This window comes from Gopherus evgoodei, chromosome 11 (assembly GCF_007399415.2).
Source record: "Gopherus evgoodei ecotype Sinaloan lineage chromosome 11, rGopEvg1_v1.p, whole genome shotgun sequence".
Taxonomy (NCBI): domain Eukaryota; kingdom Metazoa; phylum Chordata; order Testudines; family Testudinidae; genus Gopherus; species Gopherus evgoodei.
Window position 1 is genome coordinate 15,108,324 of NC_044332.1, and position 16,147 is coordinate 15,124,470.

Consider the following 16,147-nt stretch of genomic DNA (forward strand, 5'->3'; position numbering starts at 1 on the left):
TATTGCATTAGCACAGTGGGATCTTGGGCCATGACTGGAGCGCCTCAGCGCTACTGCAATACAAAACAAATATACCCATCGGGATGGGATGGCATCCAGAAAGGCAACACTGGGTGAGAGGCAAAGAGAGAGTAATTTCATCAGAATGAGCTAAGAACTGCAACACTCAGACTTCATTTTGAAAGTATTCCAGTTTAATGTCCACAATCATTGTCCAAAATGTTTGAGAGCAGGGTGGCATTTTGGGAGTATCCTCCTTTGAAGCAATATATTAGATTGAAAAAGAATCCTGTGATGCGCTGGTAGCGGTCCAGGATTCGTATAATAAACCAAATTCAAAAACTAAGGACTGAACAGAATTCAGAAGTGATTCCAGCACAATCCCCCATCAAATCTGCAGACTGGAAAAGATGACACTCTGCCAGGATTGAAACAAACAAACAAAAAGTAGCTGCATGCCCAGCATTTGTTGTCGGAGAATAACAGTGAATTCTTGTGTTTTAACTTTAAAGAGCTCCTGCTCTGTATTATGGAAGGCAACTGCAATAGCATCTGGTTTGAATATTATAAAGGAGAAAGTCACAAAGATGTTGATAGTCAACAATAGGAAACAGACAAAAACTACATAACCGTTCCATGAGGTGGGGTGTAGCACTTGCACCTGAATGTGGCAGGGACTGTCTAAGGAGAACACAGAAAGAACCTTCAAGGAATTATTATAAAAAGTCAGAGTTAACCACTGATGTGTAGGACCATATACTTTTTCTTCTGTCTCCCCCTGCATAGTAGGGTCTGGATCTACCAATTTACCGGGTAGTGAATATTAGCTGCAAACAGGGAAGGAATAGATAATATTTTCCAACAAACATCTTGAGCAGGGAGGCTGACTGGGAATTGTTAGTATAGAGTTACTGTGTCTCCTCTGTAAGATACAAAGATGTAAATAACCAAATATGGGCTGGACAGATGGTCTCAGCAACCAGGATTGGGATTCCTCCTTTATCCTGGTGTGAGAAGACTTGGATTTCATGCTGGTGGCGCCTCTTCTATGGTGGATTGCTGGTATTTAATTTTCTGTAGTGGAAAAGACTCTTAGCGTCCACTTTCCCAGAGTATTTGATGGCTTCAGCAAAAAGCTTTGTCACCTGGAAATATAAAGTAGAGGAGACTGATCATTTTGCAGCCTTTTCTAGGGGGGACTGTTTAATAAGACCAGTTCTACACCCTGATCCTGCCCACTGCTCCATGCCAGGTCACCCCAGGGCCCATCCTGAGCAACAGACAGCCAACCCTGCAAGACTGTAAAGGCTTTTGGATCCTTGAAGAGGAAGGCTTGATATAAATGTAAGATATTATTTTCTGCTTCATCCCAGACTTTATAGAGAAAATAGGGTTATTTCCTCCCTTTAGGGATTAAAACTCTACTATAAAAGAGCTGAGCACAGTTTGGTGGCAGGTCGGTTACTGAATCATGAAGGGGGATCTTCTTTCTGGCTGGCAGTGAGTATTTTTCAGGCAGGTAGAGAGTGCTCTGCTGCATCCCATGGAGGCTTGGCACCCTCATGTCTACGATAATGCAGCTTGGCATTGTTTTTGTTTTTTATTTGCTCAAATCATCGCACAGGCATCTGCACTCCAACCCCTAGCTCCAGCCCATGTCTTTTGGGTCTGACCTTGCTCCCACTGAAGTCAACAGGAATTTGGTCACTGACTCCAATGGGAGTAGGATGGGCCCTTAATGATTGTTATAGATATTTGCAGAGACGGTCTACGCTCTGCTGGGAAGCACAGTCCAGCTGTCTCCTATCAGAGGTATGTTGGAATTAATAGATTTCAAACAGAAGGCCAGCGTCCTTACCTTTATCAATAGCTGAAATGTAGTTCGCCAGGAATGCCAAACAGCTAACAGATGAAGCTTTGTTATCAATTAGGAAGCTACCCCAGTAAGTGTCAAATTCATCTGGACTGACATATTGCAATACTACCAGATTTGCATTGAGATTTTTAGAGGTGGGCAACTTCTTGTTCGGAGCTTCGACAGCTATGATAGAAAGCTGCTACCAAGCATGTTTTACTGATGTTGTAATGAGCCTGTACTGGAGGATTTGCTCTAAAGATGGAATTGAGACATCAGTGGCCCTAGGCAGTGACATAGGATCCGGCCTATGCACTTTTTTTAAATCTTGTTCTGCAGCACACAGTAAAGAAAATGTATTCAGGCAACCACTTTCCTGCAATTTCAGGTACATCACCATTTGTCGAACATTAACAGGGGTCTGGAAATATTGGCTCTGAAGCTCAAAATGGCCCCAGCACTTTCGACACCAGAAAAAAGAACGGCGAAGGAGATACCTGGAAGTTAGTGAGAAGAGCAATCCCACTGTCAACAGCCGTCCTGCGGATCACATAATTATCATGGACAAACTTGGTGTTGCTGTTGGGGAGGTTAATGACCAGGTCTATGTTCCCATCTTTTATCAATCTGAAAAGACAATACCGACGACACTAAGGAATACTTTGCTTACTGAAGATCTTCAATGAATGTATGTGTCTTCAGCTGAATAGCACTGGCATTTTTAATTCACTTTAAAATTTCATTTTTATTGACTAGTACATTCTGAGGAAGGATGGGCTAGTGGATAAGGCATTGCACAGGGACTCAGGAGCTTGGGGTTCACTTGCTGGATTTGCCTGTGTGACCCTGACATGGGGCTAAATTCAGCCTTCATGTAACTAGGTGCAACTCCATTAAGGCCCTGATTCTGGGAACTGCTGAGCACCTGCAGTGCCCCTTCATGTTTGCAGGAGGTGCTCAGCACCTCTAAAGGTTCAGATCCCGAATGTCCTAATTTAAAACTCCAACATACAGTGCTGTATATGCTAGAATTTAACCATATGTTGGTGCCTTGGTGAGGTATGAACCTCAACGAGGCACAAGGAGCCTAGGAAAGACTTAGAGTAAAATTGCTCCAATACCATAAGAAATGGGAGCTATTAATTACACACTTCTTGATTAAACAGAGGTAAATTTCCTTCTCATAACAATTACAGGCAGATTTGAATACGTCTTTCCACAGCAGAACAGTGACCCATAAAGCCCTGGAGTGAAATCTTGGCCCTGAAGAAGTCAATGTGAGTTCTGCCACTGACTTCAGTGGGGCCAGGATTCTCCCTCCCCCTAACTCCCTCCAACTTCACTTTTGCCGAAGACTCCCATAGTCTCCACAAACTGGGCTAAGCTCTTACCTCCTGATTGCGGGGAGGCTGGTAGTGTGGCTTTCCTGGGATGGCCAGGCCACTGGAGTTGTAGGTACACTGTTGGCATTGAGCCAGTTGGAAGTTGCTTCTGTGGCGTAAAGCTGCATTGAGAGGGAAAATATATTATTGCCTACTTCATAACACAAATGCTTGTAATGTAACCATGCATTGTACTGTCTGGGTCTGATCAAATGAAATCAATAAAAAGACTCCTATAGATTTCAGTGGGCATTGGATTAGGCCCCATTTTGTGAGAGACTCACCTGCAGAAGCATAACTTTCCCATTGTTTTATGTTATCAATGATCTTCTGACAGATGAGTGACAGTAAACAGCAGGTAATATTGCCAAAAACACTTAGCAGTCTAAGTACCATTGACTTTCAACAGGACTTAGGTTCGTAAATCACTACCATGAATGGTGCCATATAGAAAACAGATCAATATATCTAATATTTACATCAGTACCCTGTGGCTTTCTGTCAGTTCTCTTTAAGGGCTTTCTATTAAATATGGTCTAATGTTTTACAGTCATTATGTTAATATTCTCTAGTGATGATGACCCAGAAAACAGGTTCTACATTGGACACATACTTGCCTTATTAAAAGTGAATTGAAAAACAATACAAGTTTGTACACCCTTAGATCCGCCTTTGTAATATATTAAAGGCCCCACACAGATTTTTCACCATAAAAGGGTGTTTTTTCTCCTTCATCTTTTTGTGTTTAAAAATATGACTTTCTGACTTGCTTCTTTTTCTTGGAGAACTCTGCAAGCCTCTGGAGGACCTGTAATATGACATCACTGCTGCAGGCTGAAAATGAAGCTGCAGTTCTTCCAGCCTTGAAAATAAAAACCCCTGGCTCTAGCTAATTAATCCTGTTTGTTCAATTTAATAATTGTACAGTGTTTTAGTTGTGTAACTCTCATTGACTTTAACAGGAGCAATTCAGCTAAAAGTCCTTACTGTGCTTTGAAAATGTGGGTGGTATATGTCTCTTGTTTTCATTTGTCTTCGTCTCAACTCGGAGGATCTCAAGAAGTCATTCTGCTGCCCCTTGACCAGATATCACATCAAACCCCAGCTTTAAAACTCAAAGCAACGTACCTTGAAACCTTCTTCATGCAGCTGCTCTGCTACACCAAGGAATTTGGGACGGAAGGAATGCTGAAAAGGAAACGTAAAAAAGAGGATCAAAGCTATGATCTAGCAATGGGGCACTTTCCCCTTCATTGGACATCATGGGGCTTTTTCAGAATATGTTAAGAGGGAGATATATTTCTTTGTTTGGCCATGCGTGTGTGTCCATTTTTTCCCTCCTTGCTAGATGGCTTTCTGTGTCATTCTCCTTTATGAAGACACTTGAGGACATGTGCAATATTGTGACATTACAAATTAATGGTTTGGTATGAGACTGAAGCCCAAATCCCACTATCAGCCAAGATACCTCGATATGCTAACAACAATACATCCTCCAGAGTGTTTTACTGCAATTATTAAATTGGCCCTGCAAAATAAGTGTTGGGACAAACAGACTTTTATAACACACTTTACAAGTCTCCTCCTATGATTTTAGCTGGTATTCTTTTTAAGGCTGCTCTGTAACATTTGGTTTCAGAAGCAGCAGCAGCAGTGCCTGGTCTCAAACCCGGAAGAACTGTCAAGAAGTAGCTTCAAACGGGAAACACAGGCTTTGGGCTGCTTTTGGGTGCTGTGTTTGCAGTTATACGAAAATATCCAGGGTGTGTGCACACTTTTCACATACACACTTCACCAACTTGCCTAAGGGATTTAGGCACCCAATTTCCATTCAAAACTAAGGAAGTTGGGGGTGTCCAGATCCCCCGGCACCTTTGAAAGTCACTCTCATGATGCATTTGCAAACCCAGCAACTATACAGAAGAAATTAAGATGTAACATCTTTTATACATGTGTGTTTGACTTTACGTTCATCGGGCATTTAGGGCAACAGGGAAATAACATTCTAGTAAGGACACATGCTGCCTCTGTACTTTGGGGGTTTAAGTAGTGCAGAGATCAAAAGCAATGTGTGATCTTTTCACTGTAAAATCATCCTGAATCTCAGCTGTAACGTGACTCTGACCAGTAAAAAAGCAGGATTATGCAAAACACTTTCTGCACTGGAACTGCTGATGCTCTAACCCTCGCAGAGGTCATGAAGGGCAGAATAAGAATATTTTCTAAGAAAGGAAGTGAGTCAACAAGTCCTTTGAGCTCTACAGACCCTGGCAAGGACCTCATCATAAAGTCATTTCTGCTCTGTTCACTAACTGGAGAATACAAATATACAATGTGATGTGATTGGCAGCTTCCCAGCCAGAGAACTGCTCTGCCTTCTGGTCAGAGGTGTTGGCTTTCACAACAATCTTATAAACTTCTATCAAACCTGTACTGAACACTTGTGACATATAAAACAGCCTCTCCACAAAAAGAAATTACATCTGTCAGCTTGCATCTGAGCAGCCCCAGATTTAAAAGCTGACTGAAAGTATCTGTGTAAGAAACCATGAGTAACTAAAGAACAAGCAGATTTAGTTACTGGAAGATATTTATTGCAGGAGGGGGAAGCTTATTTCTTTTCTTTAAAGGAAAAGTTTTATATCCTGTAATATCCTTCTTGCACTGCTGGGACATCTGGCTGGTGGTAAAGGGCCAGATCTTCAACTTGTGTAAATCAGGGACTTCAACAGAGTTACCTCAGTTTACACCAACAGCTGGCTCAGTATGCAGCTGTCAGTAAGCAGAATCTTGATTCTGATGCTTTGATCGTGAGCTTTGCACTTAAGTCCAGTGTGGGGCAGACAGTATTTTTTGCTCCTAAAGATCTAGGATGGTAGCTATGATATAGGGTTACACTGAAACTACAGGCTGAGAGAGTTGGGATTTAAAAATAAAACATTTCTTTAACGTTCTCAGCATTTCATGGCTATCAGCACAGATGTAAGACAGATGCAGTCCATCCTATAGGCATCACTGAATAGCTCAATCAGGAAGGAAAATGAAAAGAGCTTTTCAACTATTCTTGTGTCAAATATTTAATGGCAAATATAGGATTCTAGCCACCCCCATGTTCCACAGCTTCACAAGATTCTCCATTATTAAAAAATGGAGCAAAGCCTCAGCTGCTGTGAATGGGAATAGCTCCATTTAATTTCAGTGGAGCTCCACTGATTTAGACCAGCTGAAGATCTGACCTGTAAAGTTCTGTGGAACACCAGATTACACTGTGTTCTACAACACAAATGATTATGATCTGTAACCTGACTTGCCTGACAACTTGACCTGCATTTTGTTGCAAGGAAAATGAGAAGTAATGCTGCTTTGCTATTTTTAAGGTGGCTCCTCCAGTAGCAGCCCTTAGGAACGGACATTGTTTAGTGGCCTCTCTAAAAGGGCTGCCAGAACTAGAAAGAGCTACTAGGATGAAGCAATTGGAATCTCTCAAAGATGCTGTGTGTCATTAATTACAAATCTTTGGTTCCATTTACAATGTTTGGTCAAGAACTTAGCTGAGCATTTGAGCCTTTAGTGGGAACAATATACGCCAGAAGGATACAACTTTGAGGAAAATTAAGGATATCCCTTTTAATTCTGGTTTTGTTTCTCCATTCTATGAGGGATGTGCTCTCCTCATCTCTGGACAGTTAATACAAATGAGACAAAGCCGTATTAGAGTGAAGAAACTCAATATGCTAAGCAAGGGTCCCCTAGTGCCATTCAGGAAAGCTAACTTTTCCACCATTTTGGCTTCTTTTTTCTACCTTTTATACTCTGATGGCTCTGCGGGACCTAAAAGTCCAGCCTAGAAAGCAAATGAAGCAGTTAATCACTGAGCATTGAAATGTCCAAAAGGGAATCTTTATGTGCAACTCAGCTGGCCTAACATCCCCTGCAGATGAAATGTACCACCTGTGTAATAGTGTAATGAACCGGTGATTGTCCCAGTATATCAGTGCCCTCTCTGGGATGGACTCAGCCGCACAATTGAGTGCATCACAACAGCTAAGAGAGATCATCCTGTAGTTCAAGAGCCAGGGGCCTGTGCTTTGGGAACTCTACCCTGCTAGGAAGTTCTGAATGATCATGGTGTGTATCACAGAGAAGTCCTCGGTGGCTATGGATACTATTCAGTTTGTTTCTGAATCTCTATTTTCTACATGAGCATACACTGCCACCATGTCATTTGAGTTATCTGTTCTAACGAATGTGAATGAAATAAGAATAGCATTTCCTACTGTTATAAACCACCTCCACCCTCTCATGGCTCATTATTTACAGAGACGGGGGTTCCTTTTTTCCTGCCTGTTCATAATGATGTCTGCTCATGCCACTGTACTTCATACATATATATAGTTCTGGTTGTTTCAAACACACATCACTTTGCAGTTTAGTTATCTAAGAAACACGCTGTTCCGAAGCACTGGGAGAAGGCTGTATTCCCCTGATTTGTTGTTTTCTTTTCCAACTGCACAATACTCAGAGAAAAGAACAGCATTTTGTGTGCTCTTTAAAGTTTGTTTGGTTTTTTCTTTTCTTTTTTCGAAAGATCTTTGTCCCAAGCACCATTTGGCTCAGATTAACAGGTGCTGGTGCAGATGTGACATTAATCCTTTATATAACTCAAATCACTGCTCGGCTCCTATTTCCCCTGGAGCACTGGCACCAGGCACACAGGCTCAAATTTTATACATCAGTGCTTTCCAGAGCTGGTATTTCAAAATGTTACCCCTACAATAATTAGCTGTGAAGATACCAACTTCAGGGCATGCTCTCCATGGGAAGAGCCCAGGGTCTGACATTAAACTATCTCTGGATGTCAAGCAAGCACTTTTATGCATGTTTGTAGTAATTAGCAGCTGTGGTTTAAGTCCCTTTATCATTCTGATGAGTTTAAGAAGGAGGTTGGGCTCGATGCCGCGTTCTCACTACTGCAGTTGATTTACATGTTATCAGTCATTTCCTAGGCACCCTCCGCTGGCAGAAGAAGAGACTTTCCCCTACAACCCTTTCAAACTCCCCAAGGACTCACTTCTACCATTGAACATTGGGGTCCAATTCACTTTTACTGGGATAGTGTCTGTAATAATCACCTACTGGCTGGAGAACCAGTGTTGTTTTAATTATTTTTTATTGACTTTGTGCAACCATGTGGGATGCAAGATTATTACAAGCACAGCAGGGGTATGGCACAGGGCCATCAATTGTTTTTATGGGACCCTAGAAATTTTCCAGTCTCGGATGATGTGATTGATCGTCGGTGGGACATACAAGACCTTGAGGAGATTTATGAGCATATCTGACTTGAGTAGCTCCTGCAGATGGTAATTACCCCAATGTAGAGAAACTGTACTCATTTGTTTTTTTCCAGGCTACCTTTTTTTATCCTGAGATGCATATTCTCATTACAGATCCAGAACTGTAAACGGGCCAGAGCAAATATCTCCTCAGCTCCCTCTGCAAAAGCCCTTGCACTGAAAGACTTCCCCAGTGACACTATTTAAACTTGCTGTCACTTCCAGTGACTTTGAGAGAATGCTGACAGTAAGGGGTGCATCCATGGATTCAGGGCCCAAACTGGAAAAGAGCCATTAGACTCAGAAAAGGTTGATCTGAGATTCCACGAGGGGCCCCTTCAGGCAGAGAACACCTGTATAGGATGGTTTGGGTTAAGAAATAAGTAGAAGTCAGGTTTGGGGCTTAAGTTAGCCTACGTGTAGAGGAGTGTGGGAAAGTGATAAGTTGAAAACAGAGTGTTATGGGAAAGTAAGAGTTAGCAAGGACATACCCCAGGGTTATGTTACCTTTATGGTTGGTTACATGCCTTGGTTACAGCTGGTCTGAGCAAGGTTTTAATGAGTGTTTTTGAAAACTGTGAATGTTTTATTAAAATGCTATCTATACTGATAGTATGGGAAGGAGAGTGGTGCAGATGTTAATTTAAATAATATGTAATGTCAAGAGCCAATAAGAAGGTGGAGGACATCTAATTTTGGTAAAGGGCTGGTTAATGTTAATTAGCATTATGATGGAGTATAAAAGGAGTAGTTTGGCTAAATTGCAACAGAGCTCCAATTAACATCCAAAAGTACTGTTAGGTTCCAGGGTGATACGGCTTACTTTACTCTGTTATCAGTGGACTAATCACCCATTGATACTGTCATAAACAGATAGCTAAGGGTTAATGTCTCTTTCACCTATAAAAGGGTTAACAAACAGTGACCTGAAACACCTGACCAGAGGACCAATCAGGAGACAAAATACTTTCAAAACTGGGTGGAGGGAAGTTTGGGTGTGAGTTCTTTGTCTTGGTTCGGTGGCCCTCTCGGCTCTGAGAGTGCTCTCTCTATCTCCAGGCATTCTAATCTTCTGTTTCCAAGTTGTAAGTACAAGGATAGTAAGACAATAGGTTTATATTGTTTTTTGTATTTACATGTGTGTAGTTGCTGGAATGTTTTAAGTTGTATTCTTTTTGGGATAAGGCTGTTTATTCATTTTTTCCTTTAAGCAATTGACCCTGCATATTGTCACCTTGATACAGAGACCATTTTTATGTCTTCTTCTTTCTTTTTATATACAGTTTTGCTTTGAAGACCTGTTTGTTTTTTTTCCCCCTTGTTGAGGCTCAAGGGAATTGAGTCTGTACTTAACAGGAATAGAGAAGGGGGGGAGGGAAGGGTGGAATCCCTTTGTTTAGATTCACAGAGCTTGAATCTGTATATCTCTCCAGAAACCCAGGGAAGGAACACCTGGAGGGGAGGAGGGGGAAGGGAAATGGTTTATTCCCCTTTGTTGTGAGACTCAAGGAATCTGAGTCTTGGGGTCCCCCAGGGAAGGTTTTGGGGAGACCACAGTGAGTCAGACACTGGAATTTTCTGGCTGGTGGCAGCAATATCAGATCCAAGCTGGTAATTAAGTTTGGAGGTTTCATGCTAAACTCTAAGGTTCAGATCTGAGTAGGAAAGTTATGACAGATACATCACTTCATCTTTGCCTGTGAATTTAACAGTAGCATTTGTGTAAGTAGTAACTGCACGCCTGTTTGCTTAATTTGTCATTTAACTTTTGCATGAAGTTTGGTTGTATCGTTCCAAGTGTCACCTACTGGTCCTCTACTAAATACATCTTCTGTAACCAACCTAGAGGCTTGAACCTGAAACCTAAGTTGGGTTTTATTGCACCTTTATCTTTTAACAGTATAGTATTAATTGGGAGTATTTTAACATCAAGGTTACAGGGAGCACAAAGGACCAGGACTGGGAGCATCACAGCACTGCTTTGTCTTGACCCCACTCCCGTTTCACAGCTTCCTCCTGTAGGTGCCCAGTGCTGCATGCTTCCAGCTGGCTGACAGCAGCACCATGAGGCAGAGTGCTAGCTGCAGACCCCAGCAGGCAGGAGAGGAAGTAGCCATGCATACTGATCTCCGCCTCTACCAGCTAATTGGTGCCACCCTTTCACTCCTATTGGGCAGCCAAGAGAGCAGACCTTAACCTGAGGAGATTCCTGCCCCTCACATATATTGAACTGTAATATACTTTGCAAAAATAACACATCTTTCATCCTAGGAGACTCTGCTACAGCTCTGCCTGGCCATACAATCTTGGTGGAGATGGAGGGACAGAGACGACCATTTTCTGTACAGATTATTAAGTGTGCAGGTTAGCAGAGTTCCACTTTATGGGCTTGCAGGATGCCCACCTTATGGGCTTCTGCAGCAGTGTGTCTGTGATCTGACAGAAAGCTCAGGCCTCAGGATCAGAGAGAAATGCATGAGAATCATGAGCACTTTGTGGGGATGGGGGCAGATTTTGATTTCTTGTTAGCGGTGGATCTTTGGTTAGATATGATCTGGGCTTCATCCACCACAGTGAGGCAACTCAGACCCGTGTCCGCCCTGGTCTCCCAGTGCAGAGGTCCATGGTCTCAACTCTGCCCAGAGATATACCCCCACTACAGCTCCCATGAAAGCCAATGGACACTACATGAGCATAGGTGAGGGAGAGATCAGGCCTACTGTGTGGAATCTAGTAAAAATCCTCCTCTAGCACGAGAGTACACAGTTTTACTGCTCATTCTCGCTAAATACTCACACACCACTGTCTGTTGTGGCTGCAGAAAGACCCTCATGCAGAGAGCTTCCATATAAATCCAACATAAATAAGTGAATGGAAAGCGAAGTGCCAGTTACCCTGTCTCCATATCGTCTGCCCTTTTTTGCTCTGATTTGCAAACTCTTGGTGCTCACCTGGATTCCAACCAGAATTCCCTTCTGTGGAAACTTAAATCCTGTGGAGAGCATTGCCTTTAGGAAGGCAGAATGGATGCTCTCCCCGAAGCAAGCAACCTAGGAGGGAAGAACAAGGCAGAGGAGTGAGAAACAAACAACTAAAAAACCATTGTACAACATTTTGTTTAAAACGTGCTCGTTTCCCCTTTCTGTAGCACCCGGCTTGACTTCTCTTGTGCCAACAGAGTAAAAGCAGATCAGCACAGATGAATCTTACGTTTTTAATTAAGCAATAATGAAGGACTAAGCAATGCTTTACTCTCAAGCAGCACACCATGGAGCAACATAAATGGATTCTGCTCTGAGTTATTTGGACACCAAAACACAGCGTCTGGTTCACAGTATGTGAGCTTGTAACAAAATGTTTAATATGACTTAATGCTTAAATAACAGCGAATATTAGACATGCAACTGTGCGCCTGTGCATGAATGCAAAGTTTGCAGCAGGAAACAGAAGTTCTTCAAGATAGGTGGTCCCTAACTGTATTCCACACATGGGTGTACATGCGTGCCTGTGTCCAGAAATTTTAATAAGCTGTCAGCAGTGTTCACTGGCCCACATATCCACAGTGGGTCTCCTCATGCTCCCAACCAAGAACATAAGAGGCAGTGAGGGTTGATGCCTCTCCAGTTCCTATTCTTACCGTGGATTCAACAGGATCCATAGCAGAGTGGAACAGGGCAGGTGGACTAAAAATAGAGACCACACGTCTCAAAGAACCTCCTTTTCCAGGTAAGCAACCTCCATTTCTTCTTTGAGAGCTGGTCCCTATGTGTATTCCACACGTGGGTGACTGAGAAGCAGTACTCAGACTAGAGTGGGGTGTGAGGAAGCCGGCAGCATAGATGATTGCAATACTGCAGTTCCCACTGCTGCATCTGCAGCAGAGGCCTGAATTAGCGTGAATGTCTTGCAAACATGTGGCTGCTCTGCATAAGTCTAGTATTGGAACGTCCTGCAGGGATGCTGGAGAGGCAGCTTGTGCCCTCATGGACTGTGCTGTGACTCCATCAGAAAGAGGCATGCCTGCTAACCTGTAGCACTCAGGAATCCACTGAGAGATTCTCTGAGAAGATATGGCTTGAGCTCATGATCTTTCTGCTATGGCGAAAAAAAAGACTTGGTAATTTTCAGATAGGTTTGGTCCTTTGCAGACAGAACATCAGGGACATCCCTCTGACGTCGAGGGAATGAAGTCTTGGCTCTTCGGCAGAAGCACGGAGTTTCGGGAAAAGGACAGGTAAGTGGATACTTTGGTTGACATGGAATTCAGAAGTAACCTTGGGGAGGAACTTAGAATGGAGCCAAAGGGATACCTTTTCCCTGTGAAAAACCATATAAAGAGGGTCTCCCATGAGGGCTCCCAACGCACTCACCTTCCCAGCTGAAGTGATAGCAACTAAAAATGCAACTTTCATGGACAGGTGGGACATGGAGCATGTCATCAAGGGATTGGATGGTGGTCTGGTGAGTGTTGACAGTGCAAGACTGAGGTCCTATTGAGCTATAGGTTTGATCACTGGACAGTACTGATGTTGAGTCCAGAACCATGTTCCTAGATGGAACCAGAGGATGAAAGTCCTTGTGTTTTGGAGCTGGAGTCACCATTGGAACCAGTAGATCCTTCTTCTTGCACATTTTACCCTCCAACCTGGGGGCTTTAAGTGGTACCGGTCCTTTAGGACCTGTGAGCGAGGGCTCACCCAACCTTGGTGCGTTTGGGGAGGGATTGCATCTCTTGTAGACAGTCCTGAACAGGTACCTGTTCTTCTGATGATGAGAGTGCACCCTACTCTCATCAGAAGGCCTGGCAGAAGAGCAGGGCCGGCTCTAGCCATTTCGCTGCCCCAAGCACGGCGGCACGTCGCGGGGGGTGCTCTGCCGCTCGCCGGTCCCGCGGCTCCGGTGGACATCCCGCAGGTGTCCCTGTGGATGCTCCACCGGAGCCACGGGACCAGCGGACCCTCCGCAGGGATGCCTGCGGGAGGTCCACCAGAGCAGCGGGACCAGCAGACCTTCTGCAGGCACGCCTGCGGCGGGTCTACCGGAGCCACCTGCCGCCCTCCGGGCAACCGGCAGAGCACCCCTCATGGCATGCGCCCCAAGCACACGCTTGGTGCGCTGGGGCCTGGAGCTGGCCCTGAGGAAGAGTCCTTTTGGGCTTAGGAGCTGCTGACTCCACTCCTAAGCAAGAGCTAAGATGGGCACTGCTCATCTATTGGGGCTGACATAGAGGGGGTCTCCCTGGCCCAGATCAGAGTGGGTCCTCACAGCCTTCTCCATAAGATGCTTCCTTGGACAAAGCTCACAAGCTTGGAGTGTTCTCGGTGGAAATGAGTGACAAATATGGCATTTTGCACAGACATGTGTCTCACCCAAGCACTAGAGGCAGAGTTGGTGATCACGGCTAATGGAGTCCTCAGTAGAGGGAAAAACAGTAACTATACTATAAAGCTCCAACTATACTAATACAAGAGCTGTAAAGAATAAAACTATTTACAAACCTATTTACAGGTTCTATCAAGAGAGAAAGTTGGAGAAATCTGTGGACACAGGGATTCTGACTCGGGCCGTGCAGTATTAAAAAGCATCTGGAGAAGCATTGGCCTGCACTGTCTCTTATGCTCTTGGGCTGGGCACATGAGGAGAATTACTGCACATGTGCGGGCCAATGGACACTACTTGTTAGAATTTCCAGAGTCATGCGTACGGCACGCATGCGTGCCCACATGTGGACCACACATAGGGACCAACTCTCAAAGATGAATGCACAGTTGCTTGTCACATGGCTCTAAGGATTTATTTATGGAAAGAGTTCTGAGAATTTAAATAAATAAATAGATAGATAATATCTTGCTCTTATATAGCACTTTTCATCAGTAGAGCTCAAAGTGCTTTACAAAGGAAGTCAGTATCATTAAGTAACATGATGTTCCAATGAAAGCCCAAAGAGTCCATTTATTGTAAATAGTAAATTTAGGTTGTACCAAAACCCCCACAAACAATAAACAGACGGCTTGGGAAATAAATGCTACTGAAACTTCTGGATGATGGATCAATGATAGCCTTTAAAAAGTCAGCATTTGGTAATAGCTATCACATGGTTACTTCCTTTTCCAAGAGGAAGTCTGGTTTCTCAGATGCCACTGTTTGCGTAGTTGTTAGACTCTTCAGTAACATAGTGGCTATTGTATAGCTCTTTGTACTGTATGCAGTATTTTAGATTGCTAACAGGCACTACTTTCTAGGGCTGGTTGAACATTTTCAAAATATGCAATTTTGTTGAGGAATTTTCATCACAATTTTGAATCTTGACAAAAAAGGGTCTATTGATATTTCTGAAAGTTCTCTCAAACATTTTATCTCTTTCTTTTAAATCATTTCTACAAGTGGTTGGAAAAGTGAGAATCATGAAAAAGACCTTAATTGAAATGTTGAGTTCAGAGAAAAAAAAACAGGAATGAAAACTTTGTCTCACTTTTTGACCAACTCTATCATTGTCCTTCCCAGTGAAACATATCACACTGTGTCACTTAGTATACCAAGAGACACCCATACTTGTAGTAAGCATAAACCTTGGGAAAATGTACAAATTACATTTACCAGCAAATATTGAAAAAACCAAGGGGGAAAAATTCATAATAATTAGTTTACTGCTTTTTCATTGAAAAATCTTGATTTTCTCCACATTTTACCCACTATTAAACTGGAAGTGGGGTAAGGTCTGTCCGGGTAATAGCCTGGTGTTATTACTGTAACAGCCTACAGCTAAAGCTAAAGCTCATCCTTTAAGCCAGGGGTTCTCAAACTTTGGGCACAAATGAATCAGTTTATCACATCAACAGCTCAATTGCAGCTGTTTGCTCCAACTCAATTGTGCACGTTCTAAACTACGTTATAGCTTGGATGACTCCATCTCTCAAACTTGGAATACCACTGTGTGTGGCTGGTCACCTAGAGATTCATCATGAAGGTATGGAGAAGGCAGAGTAGAACACCAGCCAGGCCCGTTGAGAGAAATTTGGAGCCCTGGTACATCTTGTTCACTGAGGCCTCACCCCACAGGCTGACAGTGTCCTTTTTGCTTACATTTAGCTTATACTTCAGCCTTGTATTCATCAAATTTATTTGTTTCTTGAGATACTGGTACTTTATTCACACAGATGTTACAGACATTTGGGGGGGAGAATGGGGGGGGGAGCTTGAGGTTGGAGCCTAGAGTCCCATCTTACCCCTACTCTTGTCAGTCCTGGCACCGGTCTCCCAAACCAAAAGTGCCAGTACTGATGGCACTTTTGCTAATGGTTGGGAACTGCTACTTTAAGCAAAATACGGCCTGTGCCTTCATTGGGGCACTTGGTGGATTGAAGCCCAACACATGTCACATGTGTGTTAAAATGTCTTTGTAGCATAACTGAGCATTTTACCAGTAGAAAGTTATTATTCTTAATACATATGTAAGAAAGACCTTTATAACAATCATGTTTCATGGTATTTATGAATATGGCTCTTTCCAACTCGTAAAAATTAATAATCCCGCCTTTATGACTAAAATATTCTCTACCTCCATCTAAAGCTCA

The 16,147-nt window shown here is 43.2% G+C and overlaps 1 protein-coding gene across 1 annotated transcript in view; it reads right to left on the reverse strand.

Moving 5' to 3' along the window:
- Positions 1–221: 221 nt before the first annotated feature.
- The window catches only part of CPS1 (carbamoyl-phosphate synthase 1), a 133,051-nt gene continuing 117,125 nt past the window's right edge, over positions 222–16,147 (reverse strand). Inside the window, exons 34-38 of the mRNA XM_030580033.1 lie at positions 11,525–11,623; positions 4,366–4,425; positions 3,247–3,359; positions 2,353–2,482; positions 222–1,145 (exon numbers count right to left, since the gene is read on the reverse strand). Of these exons, the coding sequence (XP_030435893.1) occupies positions 1,047–1,145; positions 2,353–2,482; positions 3,247–3,359; positions 4,366–4,425; positions 11,525–11,623 (501 nt within the window). The 3' untranslated portion in view covers positions 222–1,046. The remainder of the gene's footprint in view (positions 1,146–2,352; positions 2,483–3,246; positions 3,360–4,365; positions 4,426–11,524; positions 11,624–16,147) is intronic.